The sequence below is a fragment of the Castor canadensis genome, chromosome 11 (genome assembly GCF_047511655.1).
Source record: "Castor canadensis chromosome 11, mCasCan1.hap1v2, whole genome shotgun sequence".
Lineage (NCBI taxonomy): Eukaryota > Metazoa > Chordata > Mammalia > Rodentia > Castoridae > Castor > Castor canadensis.
Genome location: NC_133396.1, coordinates 117,986,581 through 118,001,055, shown reverse-complemented (window position 1 = coordinate 118,001,055; position 14,475 = coordinate 117,986,581). Strand labels below are relative to the sequence as shown.

The 14,475-nt window shown below is 32.7% G+C and overlaps 1 protein-coding gene across 1 annotated transcript in view; it reads right to left on the bottom strand.

Annotated features, from left to right (window-relative positions):
- The window catches only part of Ush2a (usherin), a 759,580-nt gene that overhangs the window by 445,232 nt on the left and 299,873 nt on the right, over positions 1 to 14,475 (bottom strand). Inside the window, exon 22 of the mRNA XM_074048325.1 lies at positions 716 to 846. Coding sequence (XP_073904426.1) covers positions 716 to 846 — 131 coding nt within the window. The remainder of the gene's footprint in view (positions 1 to 715; positions 847 to 14,475) is intronic.

Genomic DNA, 14,475 nt, shown 5'->3' with positions numbered 1-14,475 from the left:
AGGAGTTTCCCTTACCTATAATCAGCATTTCCCCTGCCCTGCTCACCTCAACCTCATGCTGTCATGGCAGTCCTAAGAAGCTTTTTCTCATTGTTTTGCATCTCAGACAACTCAGAGAAAAAAAAAGACCCTTAATTTTTTGTTCCTGTGTTACATAGTATCCCAAACTTCTCCTTCATAACATGCATGGATATTTTAAATTGATTATTTTACTATATACTTTCCAGATTGTTTCCCAGGAGCACTGCCATATTTAACTTTATAAGTATGGGTGTCTGAAAGATGCAGCACTGTAGCACTTGATAGATGCTTAAATATTTGTTGGTAAAATAATGAATGAAGTAAGGAGAGATAAAAGGGGAAGGGAAAACAAAGGTATAATTTTTTTCTGTCAAAGAAAATGAAAATAGATCCACTCAAATTTACCTAAATGTTTTAATCCTCATTGTAAGGTGAAATGCTAGTTGTTAAATGCATAGATTTTAAGACTAGATGGGTTTGAAAGCTAGTTCTGCTATTTTAGTTGTGGACAAGTCACACTGCTTTTATAGTTTTCATTTTCTTCATTGGTAAAGTGGAAACAATAATATTTATACTTGCTTATTACCCTATGAGATTTTTGATGAAGACTTGCCATGAAAACATAAGAACTTACCTCAATACCTGGCATCCACAGAGTTCTCAAAAATATCAACTGTTATGATCAATAATTTACCTGAGTATCAAAATGAAAAGAAGGACAGCCATTCTTCAACTGAAGTGCAAAATACTCTTCCTGACTGCCAGGAGCTACTGCAAAGACGATTAAACCTTCAGGAACCATCGTTTGGAAGCTGGCCTTAATGCCTGGAGAGACAAGCACAATCAACTAGTCAGTGTTAGGATTTTGTCGATTCTTCCTAATGAATGTACATTTGCTTTCACTATTATTTGTGATGTAGTGAATACAGTCAGGAAATTACATGTAGCAATGTACTGGGTTGGTCCCAGCCATTTGAGTTTAAGTATAATCCATTTTAAATGTCAACCAGCACTTGGAAACTTAAGCTACACTCCTGCTAATCAATATATAATGAAGCTTAAATGTATACAAAAATCATCAACCTTTTTAAAAAGATACATTGTCAACCCCAAATTGATACTCAGAATATCAATGTGAAAACATTATCAGAGTCATAAAAATAAAGGGATTTTTGACATAGTCAAGGAAGCAAAGGGAACCTTGTTTAAATACTGATGAAGTTGAAAGAATCAGTCTCATAATAAATACTAAAAGTGAAAGGACTTGCCATGACAGCTCACCAGGAATAATTTCCTGAAACCAAATGGTTAGTCCAAATTTCAAGATCTCCATGGACCCACTATACCACACAGTAGCACTATAGAGGACATAAAAGGTATGTGTCACACAGAAATTTCCATTTCAGGAAGCTGAAGCAACTTGCAATGTTCCTATAAATGCCTTTTCACTAGTATTACATAGCACCATTTCCAACCCACTGGGTAACCCACTTACTCAACACAGAGTATGGAGACCTTCCTGTGCATAAGGCATTTGACTTAATGTATTGAAACTGGCAACAAAGTCTAGATGGCACAATCTCTGTTCTCAAAGAATTTTCTGCTTCATTGGAAATATAAAATTAACTGACAAATTGTACTGTGAGAATCAATTAAGAGATCCAGAACATACATGGATCAAAAAAAATCAGGAATACAATGTTGAATAAATAATGAACTTAAATTTGAATAGTAATGCACTCAGCCAGGATTTTAAACAACTGAACTCCCCTCAGTGGGTTGGTAACAGAAAGACCGATATAGGTGGGGATTGAGCAACTACTTCAGGAGCCATGTTTTCTCCACCCCCACTGCATAACACAAAGTTTAAGTGTATTTAATATTTTGAGACTCTAGATGAAGAGAAAGGAGGTAGATGAAAGGCACACTAGAGGAAAGGGAAATGTTTTAGAATCAATCTGGATGTAGGAATGCAGAAGTCATGGAGTAAGATTTAGATTTTTTAAATAAGCATCTATGGAACATTAACAGCTGTTGTGTATTCTAGTACACAGTAAAAAAGGAACATTAACAAGCAGGGCCTGACATTATGTTATAGTGTACACAAAAGGCAATTGTAAAAAAAAAACTGTAATGAGATGTGGCAAGTGATAGGAGAGACATAGTTTTATTTTATTCATATGTGCATACAATGTTTGGGTCATTTCTCCCCCCTTCCCCCTGCTTCCTCCCTTCCCACCCTGTCCCCTTGCTACCAAGCAGAAACTATTTTGCCCTTATCTCTGATTTTGTTGCAGAGAGAGTATAAGCAATAATAGGAAGGACCAAGGGTTTTTGCTAGTTGAGATAAGGATAGCTATATAGGGAGTTGACTCGCATTGATTTCCTGTGCATGTGTGTTACCTTCTAAGCTAATTCTTCTAGAACTAACCTTGTCTCTAGTTCCTGGTACCCTTCTCCTATTGGCCGCTGTCGATTTAAAGTATCTGCTTTAGTTTCAGGAGAGACATAATTTGAGATATAATTTGATCCAAAGGGATGAAGGAAGGCTTACAGAGAAAATGACAAGCTTAGGATATGGGCTACAAATGTTCCAAAGAGGCAACTCAAGATTTTCCTGACCTTCCTGTCTCTACATCTACATCTCCTGGGTTTTAAAGCTTCTGGCTCTTTCAGCACACTTGTCATCATCATTTTCGTATCTCCTTGCCTCACACTCTCTGATTTTCTTACTTGCACCTGCTTGGATATGATGTTCTTGCTGTTAGAGTACTGGTCCTTCCTGGCCCCTCTTTCATTCCACAAAAGAGAGTTTGTCCCAACAAATCACTAGTCAACCTCATTTGAACTCCCATGCTAGCCTCATTGGTCCCATCTCCTCTAACTAGTGGACTGACAAAGGCTCAGCCATTGATATGAATTTAATTTTATAGGTAAGAAAAAAAATTGTTAAAAATTGAGTGGAGGGCAGGAATAGGATGCTCAAAGTCAGGATTTTATGACAGCCAAACTAATGGTGGAATGTATGGAAATGTAAATAACTTATCTGCAGAGAAAAAAGTTAGGAGATTGCTGTGTTTGGCGAAAAAACGATGATTTTAACTACAGATGGACAAATAACTAAATAAACTGAAAGAATGGACACTGAATTTCAGAAGAGACTCATTAAAATATGTGAGGTGACAGTGTGGGGCCATGCTTCCACCACTCACTGAAAGAAAACATTATCAAGGGAAAGAAATGTCAAAAAGGAGATGTTTAATTTTGGCATTATGCATATATTAATGATATGGAACACTGTTTGGAAACAAGAAACTGAATCTCTGAAGAGAAGATGAGATAAGGAAAACAGACAAGCAACTGGCATGTCTTGAAGAGAGAATGCAGAGAAAGGAAAAGAACGTTGTGGGGAAATGCCCACATTTAGGAAAAAGAAAATGTGAAAGGAATGGTACAATGAGAATAGTCAGTATTATATTATGAAACAGAAGAGAACATTAAGAAGGCAAGGTTAGTTAACTGTGTAAACACTTCCCATACAACAAGAATAATTAAGAAAAGTTCATGGAGCTGGTAATGACAGTCTTTTTCAGTTGACTAGAATGGCTACAGTCCAAACTGCTGGGTGATAAAGGCTGAAGGAAGGGACCAGAGCAAGTGGTAAGGAGCACTCATTAGGAAAATCTGATAGAAAAAGGAAATAGAAGACAGTTATCTTTTTTGTCATATTTTTTAATTTTATATTTGGTATCATATACTGTAATTAAAATGAATGGTTTCAAATTAAACAGCTCAAGGTTATTTCATTAAAATAGCTATAATTTGGGACAAAAAGGCAGCAAAACTCTTTACTAGTGTGTTGGAAGTCATCTCAGTAGCAGTAAAAGCAAGGATTTGAGTAAGGGAAATATCAACAATTGCTCAATTGGAGAATACATTGACTCATCTTTAACTCAGGGGATATCTGGTTAATGAAAATAAATCAGAGGAAGAATTACAGGAGTATTTATCCAGGTTGCACTTGGGAATAATTCAACTATTATATGCTATTCAAGTAATATGCAAATACATTTGTTTTCAAAAACACAACATTTAATTTCCAAGTCCTATATAACAAAGAAATGCACTTTTAGCCCAAATAATATATAAAGCTGTATACAGATCATTGAAAGTTTGTTTGAGAAGGGAAGATTTAGCCTAGGAGAGGGAAATTTGACTTGATATTGTCAGATGGACTTCTTTCAGCTTTTTCCAATAGTTCAATCTCCCATTTTTCCTTTCACTTAACCAAGATGAATAACAAATGATTTTCCTTTGCATGAGCTCTGTGGGGAAATTGAAAATGCACATAGCTATTGAAACTTGCTCTTGACAATTAGTTAATTATTGCTATAGACATAGAAAAAGCCTATCTTAAGCCGAATGATTATATCATGTAATCCTTTAAATGCAGTAATTCACAAATGAATTTACTTAAAAACATAACAATCTTTTGATTAATGCATAAAATACTTTAACAAAAATGTTACTGAATTTGCCATGAGGCAGAATGATAAAATTATAAGTATTTCAAATTATTAACACCCTCTTTTCCCATAAGAAGGTTATATATGTATACATTCCCATCTACTGACTTAGGATCAGCTGTGTGACCTGTGTTAGCTAAAAGAATGAAAACAGATATGCTGGACCCCAGGAGAGCAAGAGGTTTGAATATGGCTGAGTTTAACTTTCTCTGATATCTCTTCTGCCTCACAAATGTTTTCATTGTCAGGCCCTGAGTTCAAACCCCATTACCATCAAATAAAAAAAAGAAAAAGAAAAAGAAAAGAAAAGGACAAATGTGTTTTCATCTCGAGCCCAAGAATAAGAAGACTTGTGGACCACAGCCAGTTTTTTGCTTTAAATATTTACATGAAGCAACAACAAGGACTAAAATGAGTAGAAAAGAAAAAAAATACACATTTCCCACTTACCGATATTTATATTTTGTCTTTTTTTTAAAAGTTAAACAGAGATGATATATTCTGAAGTTCAGGGTTTTGTTTCCAGAGTTTAAAGAAATAGCAGAGCCTCTCTTGTATCTCTATATATCTTCACTCATTCAAGAAATATTTAAGGAACCATAGTTCATACAGCCACTATTCTAGGCTAGTGGGATACATAGATGTATAAAATAGACATACATCCACGGCCTAACAGTCTGAACATCCAAGTTCTGCAGGGAATTATTTAACTTTCATGTAAATGAGTTTGAAACTTTAAGATTTTTATTTATAAAAACAATATACATGCAAGGCTACAAATAGACAAAAGTTGCTTTATTTTGTTGTGGTGTTGTTCTGTTTGCCGCGCCAGGGATTGAACCCAAGACCTTGCCCATGCTTGAAAACCCCTCTACACCGAGCTACATCTCCACCAGCAAAGAGCAAATATAGAGGCAAAATTATATTATAAGTGAAAAATCTAATATTACAATACCAACTTTTGTCTAATGAAAGGGACAAGTAAGAGAGTAGAAAGACAGCTAACTAAATTGCAGAAGATATTTGCAATATTATTTTTGGTAATAACATAGTCAGAATAAACAAGAAAAAGCTGGTTAAGATTGTTAGTGATCAAGAAATGAAAAATCAAATGCAGTATCACTAAGCATATATATATAACATGTAATGATGTATAATATAGAATATTAACTAAATAATAAAATAATGATTATATTAAAAGATATACATGTAACTTTCATAAGCATCTAGCATAGAGTGAATTATTATAATGAGTTCAAAAAACTAGGAAGCAGTATTTACTAAGTTATTCACATATCTTCTAAACATATGCATACTTTTTGATTTCGCCATCTCAATCCTGGGAATAAATCCCTTCTAAATACATAGGTTCAGAAGATGTGTAAGTATTTTTATAGCAATATTTTTATCCTGTGGAAAGTTGGATACTCTGAGCTAAAATTTTAAATGTTAAAAGAAGTCACGAGTATGCTTGAAAAAAAATACAGGAGAGTACTTGATTATTTTGTGGGTGGAGATACGCCTTCTAAATAGCACAAATTCCAGAAGTAATGAAGAAAATATTTAAAGTTTTTTAATAATTTGGGTTTAGCCTAAAGGTTAAAATTAAAAACACCAAATTGTTGAGCATATGATGTGAATGGAACAAGGCATATTTGAGTCCAGCCCTTTTCACCATCTGATATCTCTACCTTTTCATTACAGTGTTTTGTATATTTGTATTTATAATTAATATAATTATTGGTATGGTTTGGGCTTAAGTTAAACATTTTGCTATGGTTTTCTTTCTTTCTTTACCTCTTCTTTTGATCTTGTTCTTGACTAGTACATTTTTTTGAATATTACTTCCTTTCTCATCTCTTGAGCTAAGCTTTTTAAAGTATTTGCTTGGGGGATCACCATATGTATTCTTAAACTATCACATTCCACTGCAAATTAATATTACACCATTTTACATATAAGGTCCTTAGAACATCAGACTTCCACTTATTATTCTGCAAAATGTGTTCTTTTTTTTAATATGCTACCCTTATCTCTGCTGTAAATGGAAGAATATGTTTATATTTTTCTTTGAATAGCCAATCATCTCCAAATGAAATTTTAAAACATATTCTATTTTTGCATATATTTTTCATTTTTCTTCATTCTTTTCTCAGTTTTTAATTTCTATCTGCTTTATTTTCCTTCAGCCCCTCCCCAGGACTGGCCTTGGACCATGATCTTCCTACCTACACTTTCCACATAGCTGGAATTACAGATGTTAACCACCATACACAGCTTATTTGTTGAGGTGGGGGTCTCACTAAGTTTGCCCACGCTGGTCTTAGTCTGTGATCTTTTTAATATCTGCATTCTTAGTAGCTGGAATTACTAATGTCCGAGCTTTGTCTTAGTTTTTGTTTGATTACTTCATAATGATATATGCTAAAATTTACTAGACTTTTATCCTGCACTGTTTATGAATCAATCTATTAATATTTTTATCAAATGGTTGATACCTTCCAGATCTATAATTTCCATTTCTTTATATTTTAGAGCTATTATTTCTCTTTTAAAATATTCTAGCTCTTCATTCATGGTATCCATTTTACCTTGAAATTCTTTGAAATGTTTATAATAGTTTCTTTAAATTCCTTGCTTTTTGATTACAATACTTCAGTCATCTGTAGGTTTGCCTTTCTTGATTGTACTGAACCACAGTTGGACTTTCATTAGGTTTAGTTCATCTGTGGTTAGCACAACTCCCAACCACTGGAGATACCACCATTTATTATAGTACACATATTTGAGCTGGAAGAGGATTGGGCTGAGATTACAAATATTTTAGTTCATACTTGCATTAAATTTCTCCATGATTCTGGAATCCATTCACTGGAAGAATTCACAGAAGTCCAATTTTACCCTCACTTTTTAATGGAGACTTTCTTGACAAAATTCAAGATTGTAAGCATTTGCATGTAGGAGCTGAGTTTTGTGCTTAGCTGTTTGGTCCTTTCTTCTCACTAGACTTCACCATTATCTAAACTAGATGATTGATTTCTTTTTTATCCTCAACAGCCTCCCCATCTTCAATAGCATATCCCTCTGCTCCTCACCAAGTTCTCAGCCTCTGTACCTAAAAACCCCTTATTCTTCCTACAATTCAGTTCCTCTAGGGTTCTTTACATTGCTACACTTTAATAACCTCAAAGGAAAAATGCTCATCTGGTCTTTGTTTTTCTTGTGGTCAACAAGAGAAAGAATGTCTTATTCTTCTAAATCCAAATTGGACTCAGAAATTCCTATTTATTTTATGAGTGATTTTGTAAGCACGTGCAGATGAGTGTTTTATATATTTTTTTCCTGAATCAAGACAATTTTGTAGCGCGTTGTATACAAAACATACTTCCATATGTACTTCCATACTTTCAATGTATTATTTTGGATTTTATGAGACAATTATTAGTAGAAAAAGATTATCTAATTAATTTATGTCCCGGTGTTCTATTTCTTATTGCATAGTTACTACCTCTAGAATAGTGGTTCTCTTTTTAATGCCATTTTATATTTTGGTAAAGATTCATATTATATTTACCTCATTTTTTCAATTAGCTGATCATTATATTCAAAACTTTTTCTTGAGGCAAATCTGGAGTCTCTCATGCTTAAAAGTATACCTGTTTATTTCTAAATGTGCACTTTATATAGAAACTATGTATCCCTCATAAGAATTCATCAAAAATTATGAATATGTTTCCAAAAGCAGACACTAATTATTTTTAGACTTCAATGACATGGATTAACTTTTCTACTTTATAACTAGATATTGATACAGGGCTTGTAAAAAGTCAGTCAAGTTTTATATGAGATTAAAATTCAACAATGAAGCCAGGTGTGGTGGCTCAAGCTTGTAATCTTAGCTATTTGAGAGGAGCAGATTTGGAAAACTGCAGTTTGAGGCCAGCCCAGATAAAAAGACCGTGAGACACCATCTTATCCAGTAGCTGGGCTTGGTGTCATGCACCTGTCATCCCAGCTACATAGGGAAGCACAAATAGGAAGATTGTGATCCAAGATGGCCAGGTTATAAAATTAGATCCTATTTTAAAAATTACCAAAGTACAAGGGCTAGAGGCATGGCTCAAGTGGTAGGAAAGCCATCGTAGCAAGAGAAAGGCTGTGAGTTCAACCCCCAGTATTGCTTTGCTTCCCTTTTAACAAAATAAGCTATTTTTCCTATAAATGACATAAATGAGAAAGGTATTACAATCACTTTCAGAGAATCTATCCTGCAGAAGATGAACCAGATATCCAAATGAGTACAAAATACTATGAAGACCTAGTACCAAAGGGAAATCTAATTAACAAATATAACATAACAAAAATGTGACTACTTCTGTTCAAATGAGAGCAGATAGTGTATAGGGTAAGTGTAGACTCCACTAGATTATAAAGGATGAATTACAGGTCAGTAGGTGAACAATGAAGTGAAGAGGACTATCAGGTAGCAAGAGATAAATGTTTCATGTAAATAAATAGAAATAAATTACTCAAAGAGAAGGCACTTCCCCAAAATGTTCCTCACTACAGCCACCACCAGATTCATTTGCTTGTTGAATTTTAAAGCTACCTACTTCCACAGCTGCGTAGGGGCCCTTCTGCCTACAGTAGAAAGAAGTATGAAACCGAAGTGTTTAGAGGACAAGTATATGGGTCAGAATCTGGAGTCATCACTAGACTGGCACTCAGGTGAATTAACCAAATCTATTGGTCTTAATGTTAAGGAAAGACAGATAACACATTTTTCAAATCCTGCTAGGGAACATGAAATAAATAGGTAGATCCTCAGGTAAGAGTTACCTATTCCTGATCCAAAGCATGTTCCTTAGTCATATTCATCAGAAAATTTAAATACTACAACCAGAAAGATGTGACTCAGTTTTTACAAAAATTACCTATTAGAATGCATTATTAGACTAATGAATAAAATTGGTCAAATATTTATAAGCAATTGCTGAAAACAATGCAAATAAAACACACCAATACAATAGTCAAGACAAATTTTTAGGAGGTGTAGAAGGTGTAGTTTAGTGCATATGTTCCTGAGATTAAAAAGAAAAATTTCACATAAATTTAATATATTCTATCTCACAGATGTTTTCTTCTTGTTTTACTCCTAAAGGCAACACAGAGTCCTTGGCTTCATGGCCAAATATCCTTTTTGCTACATTCTCATTCAATTCAATTGCTTGGAGATGGATTTCCATTGCCTATTTGGTACATAAGGGAGTGTAAAAGTTCAGCTTCATACAGAAGTGGCTCTGCCTAGATAGCTTAATTTAAATTATGCAAATTAGTTTTTAAATTGGAAAAGCTTTTTCTTTTTACTTGACTGCCATTAGGTGGTGCTAGCCATGTCTCCATTCATAAAATATTTATGCCTAACCAGCCCTCTAAATACATGAATAACAAAATGTTTATAATGGTGGCATAAACTAAAGAAAAAATGATGACAAGAAGTTAATGCATGGAGAGTGTGACAAATTTTATTCTATCTCAATCTTGATAAAACTAAGAATATCCTCTTTCATCTTTTGAAATAATCCTCTACTTTCTCATTAAAACAATTAAAAACTGTGAATGTTAGTATTATACTATAAATGTTAGTAATATGAAGGCTAATGATGCCTTCGTAGTCTCCAAAAAATACAAGAAATTATATCTACCAGATTTTTAAAAATATATATTTGCTATGGCTCTCATTTCCTGAAGAGAACAGTTCTTAGGTTTCTCGATATGGAGGCAATGATGGGATGATCTGTAAAATCTTTAGAAGTGCATGAACTTATAACTTAAAAATTAAATTTTCATCTAACTGCTTTTTCATTTCTGGCTCATCTTAGTTCTTCATCTGGGTGTTTTTTTGCCATATTTTTATAGTTAGGATTTTCATCTTTAATATTGATTTGTAATACTCTTTCCATAGTAAGGGTATTATTTCATTGTCTGACACATATAACAGCCATTTAACACTATATTCAATTTGTAATTTATTTAGACATATAGTGTGAGATAGGGATATGATCTAGTCTTTTCCCTATCTGTTTAAAAATTTACTAAAGAATGCATTATATGAAGAAGGAACTTTGTTTTATTTACTTCTACATTCCCAACATCTTGAACAATAGCTGGCACAAAGATGGCTCAAAATATTTGCTGAATAAATGTTTAATGATTGGAATGCCATCTTTAGCATATTAAAATACATCCTCATGAGTCAAACTCTGTGTTTTTGATTTTGTTCCACTGATATTATGAGAGCAGCAGAATACTATATTTTTGTTTCATAATATTTCTAATATCTGACAATTTATTTTTCCTCTCAATATCATTATTTTTGTTTTTTAATTTTCTCAACTCATTCATATTTTCCTATTAATATTAAAATAATTAGTATAAGTAGTTCTTTCCTTAAGAAAAATCGGCATGTCAAGTTATACCAGACATGATATTTTTTATTAGCACTATAAATCAGATTATTTTCAGAGTTGTTACTGTCAAGTCATATAAAAATACCTATTTCATGCATTTATTCAGAACTAACCACCTTACTTTTATTCTGTGATTTAGAAATAAACAATTATTTTCTGGAAAAACTTGATAACTTTGTCTTCTCCTTTTTAATAACCATTATCTCTTATTTCTATCTTATTACATAGTCTACATTCTTCAAAATTTACATAATAAATAACAGTAGAGATGATATGAATTATCTATTTTTCTTGACATAGTAAGAATTGCCATAGGTTTTAAAGCATTAGGTAGAATATTGATTGCTGCTTTGTCCAATTCTTATTTTTGTCTCAGGTAATTATGATTCTAGTCCATTTTTCACACACTTTTACTCTTTCTCTCAGCATATGTTTCTTGAGTTGCTATTCTGAGAAAGGTAGGCAGAGCTAAACATGACTGCAATGTACTTCAAAGTTTCAGAAAATTTGAGACTAAAAAGAAATGGAAGAACCAGTCAAGGAATGTTTTCATAAAAAGAAATATTTTAGGTGAGTGGTAAGCTATAAATCAATGGGATTACCTTTAGAGAGAACTAGTAAATACAAATACTATTATCAAGAGCAGTCAACTACTCAAATGTTCTAAAATGCCACCAAATGGCACAAAAACAGCTCAGATGGTTTCATCTTCTGATCAGCCTTAGTCTTAACTACAAATATAAAACTCTGGACCATATGTGCATGAAATTTTTGATAGAATTTCATATAGACGCAGCTAGAGATAGATATCTACATCTTCTTACTTATCTACTTAAGTATATATGGACTAACATATAGACATTTCTCTGTATCTCCATTATATATCAAAGCAATTTCTCTATATAAGTACAGATATCTATGTATTTCTCCTCCTCCACATTACTCCAATTGCATTTCACACCAATATCTTCATGTAATCTCTTTATATTTCACAGAAAGACTTGAGTACTTTATTTAAATTACCATTATGAATCAGAATGGTTCCACCAGTAGTGATAAATTTTAACCCCTCCTGTGATAATGCTGTATGTATTCAATTTCAATTGACTTAACAGCTATACATACTTCATTTATTACATAAATACAACAGTTTGAACTTATTTTAGAAAACTCTTAATTCTTAGATTGAAGTCAGGACAACCTAACTATAAACTAAATTTCATTTAATTTTCCACAATTTAATTAAGCTTTGATTTATAATCTATATAAAAGACTTTCTTATTTTATAGAGCAAAGACAGAATGTTTAACATACATTTTGGCTTCTTCAAATATTCTTTACCTTATTGTCTTGTAAAATGGTTAGTGTTTTAATAAGTGACTAGCAACTGAAGTGTTTAAGCTTAGGTAAAGGAAACAGTGTTGAAAGTATCTTTAAATAAGTTGGAAATTTTACCCTTTATTTCGACAAACAAAAAAATTAACTTTCTAAAATATATACACAATATTTATCAGTGCTATTTTCATGTTTTATACCTCAAGGAAGATGTAGGTTCATATATATATATATATATATATATATATATGAATATATGTATGTATATATTCTTAGTACATAGAATTCATGTATACATGCACATACATATTTCACAAAATTAAATTCATATTGATCCATGCCAAACAAATGATATTTCAAAAATTATTTTAATTGTACTGAAATATCCTGTTTTATTTTATAAAACAAGCATTGTGGAAAATATATTTAAATTCTGCTAATACCGTATCAGTACAATTGCTGAGTGACCTTGACCTTGGAATCATTTCAGTAATTTCTATGGCAAGCCTAAAAGGTTAAAAATCTGCAACATCCAAAACAGCATCAAAGAAATAACTTAGGGATATTACACAAAAGTTCTCTCTAGTAGCAATTTCAGTGGATCTCAAGGAATTGACCTATATAAAACTATTTCTAACTCCTTTGGAGAAAACTGAGGTCCACAAAATGAAATTTAAAAATACAGTTATTCTTGCTCCACTTTCTGATACTTACAAAGGACTCAAAATGTCCTACTTCTGACCCTGTATTTTGAAAATTATGTTTTGGTCACATCAGAGTTCTTTTGTGAAACAATCCCTCCTTTTAAAGTAAGGGATTGCAAAATGAAGGAGTTGGTTAAAGTTCCAACATTGTGATAAACAAAAAGTAACAAACAAAGGAAACGTCAGAAGGTAGTAAGGTTTCCTACAGAATCAACACTTGATGACACACCTAATTTTAACTGTGCTAGAGTAAGTATATCAAACTCCCTCTCATCTACACAGAGAATGGAAAGAATGGCGATGCACCTGCTTCATGGTGGTTGATTTAGCATATCCATAAAATGACTAAGACTGCAGCCATTCCTTCCTTACCTCACCAGACTGTAATTGTCAGGAGTAGGAAAAGTAGAGGTCTACTGGCTGCCTAGAATCACACCTTGTCTCTAGTAGTACTTTGCAGATTGGGTAATGAGTGATTGATCAAAATCAAGTGTTTTATTAAAATGGCATTTTGTGGGACCCTCCACAGAAAAAGGATAGTTTTAGTAAAATGAACCAGTCTCCTTCTAAGACGAGTATCTAACCCATAAAAAAGTGGCTATATTACAAAATTTATCCTGAAGGTATGTTTTGAAAATACTTAGATTCTAATAAATTTAATGATTGAAAGAATAAAATAGCATAACAGTTTTAGTGGTTTATACTATTCACAATCACTTTTATTGTAAGGATGTGAGTCTTTATATGTAACTGAGTACATTTTTTATGCACCTCCATTTTCTATAGTTTGTGCTAATATGGAAATTGAGGACAACAGCTCTGCATGGTAACAATGCAAGTACTTGAATTTGGTGATTAATTCATTCATAACACTTTAATCATCATGACACTGAAATATTAGATAACTGCAGTTCAGTAAAAATAAGCCAAATTTGTTTTTGAAAATCAGGGAAATGTTTGCCTTTATACAGAAAAATCTATTTATGAGTTTTGTGTTGTTTTGGTTATTATAATTGTATCTTCTCTAAATTAAGCCACTTAAAATATATTAGCCACTTTTGGAGAAAGAATTGGAAAAAGATTAGGATTTGACTGACAGCACCAACAATGTTTTTAGAGTGATTCCAACTTACCACCCATTCCTTCTCCATAAGCTAAACAGCATGCCTTGCCTGGCCTTCATCCTGACCTCCAACCTATAGCATCAAAAGCGTTCAAACTACTGATATCCTCCCACAAATGTGTTAATAATATTTTGTTATGAAATTTCTTTGGTGACAGTTCAAAAAAAATTCTAAAGAGAATTTCATGTTTGATTTAGTTATTTATAAAAGCAAATACTAGAGTCAAACTTCCTGAGTTCAAATACTAGTTCCTGCATTTGATTTATGTGTGATTTGGGGCAAATCATTTAACCTT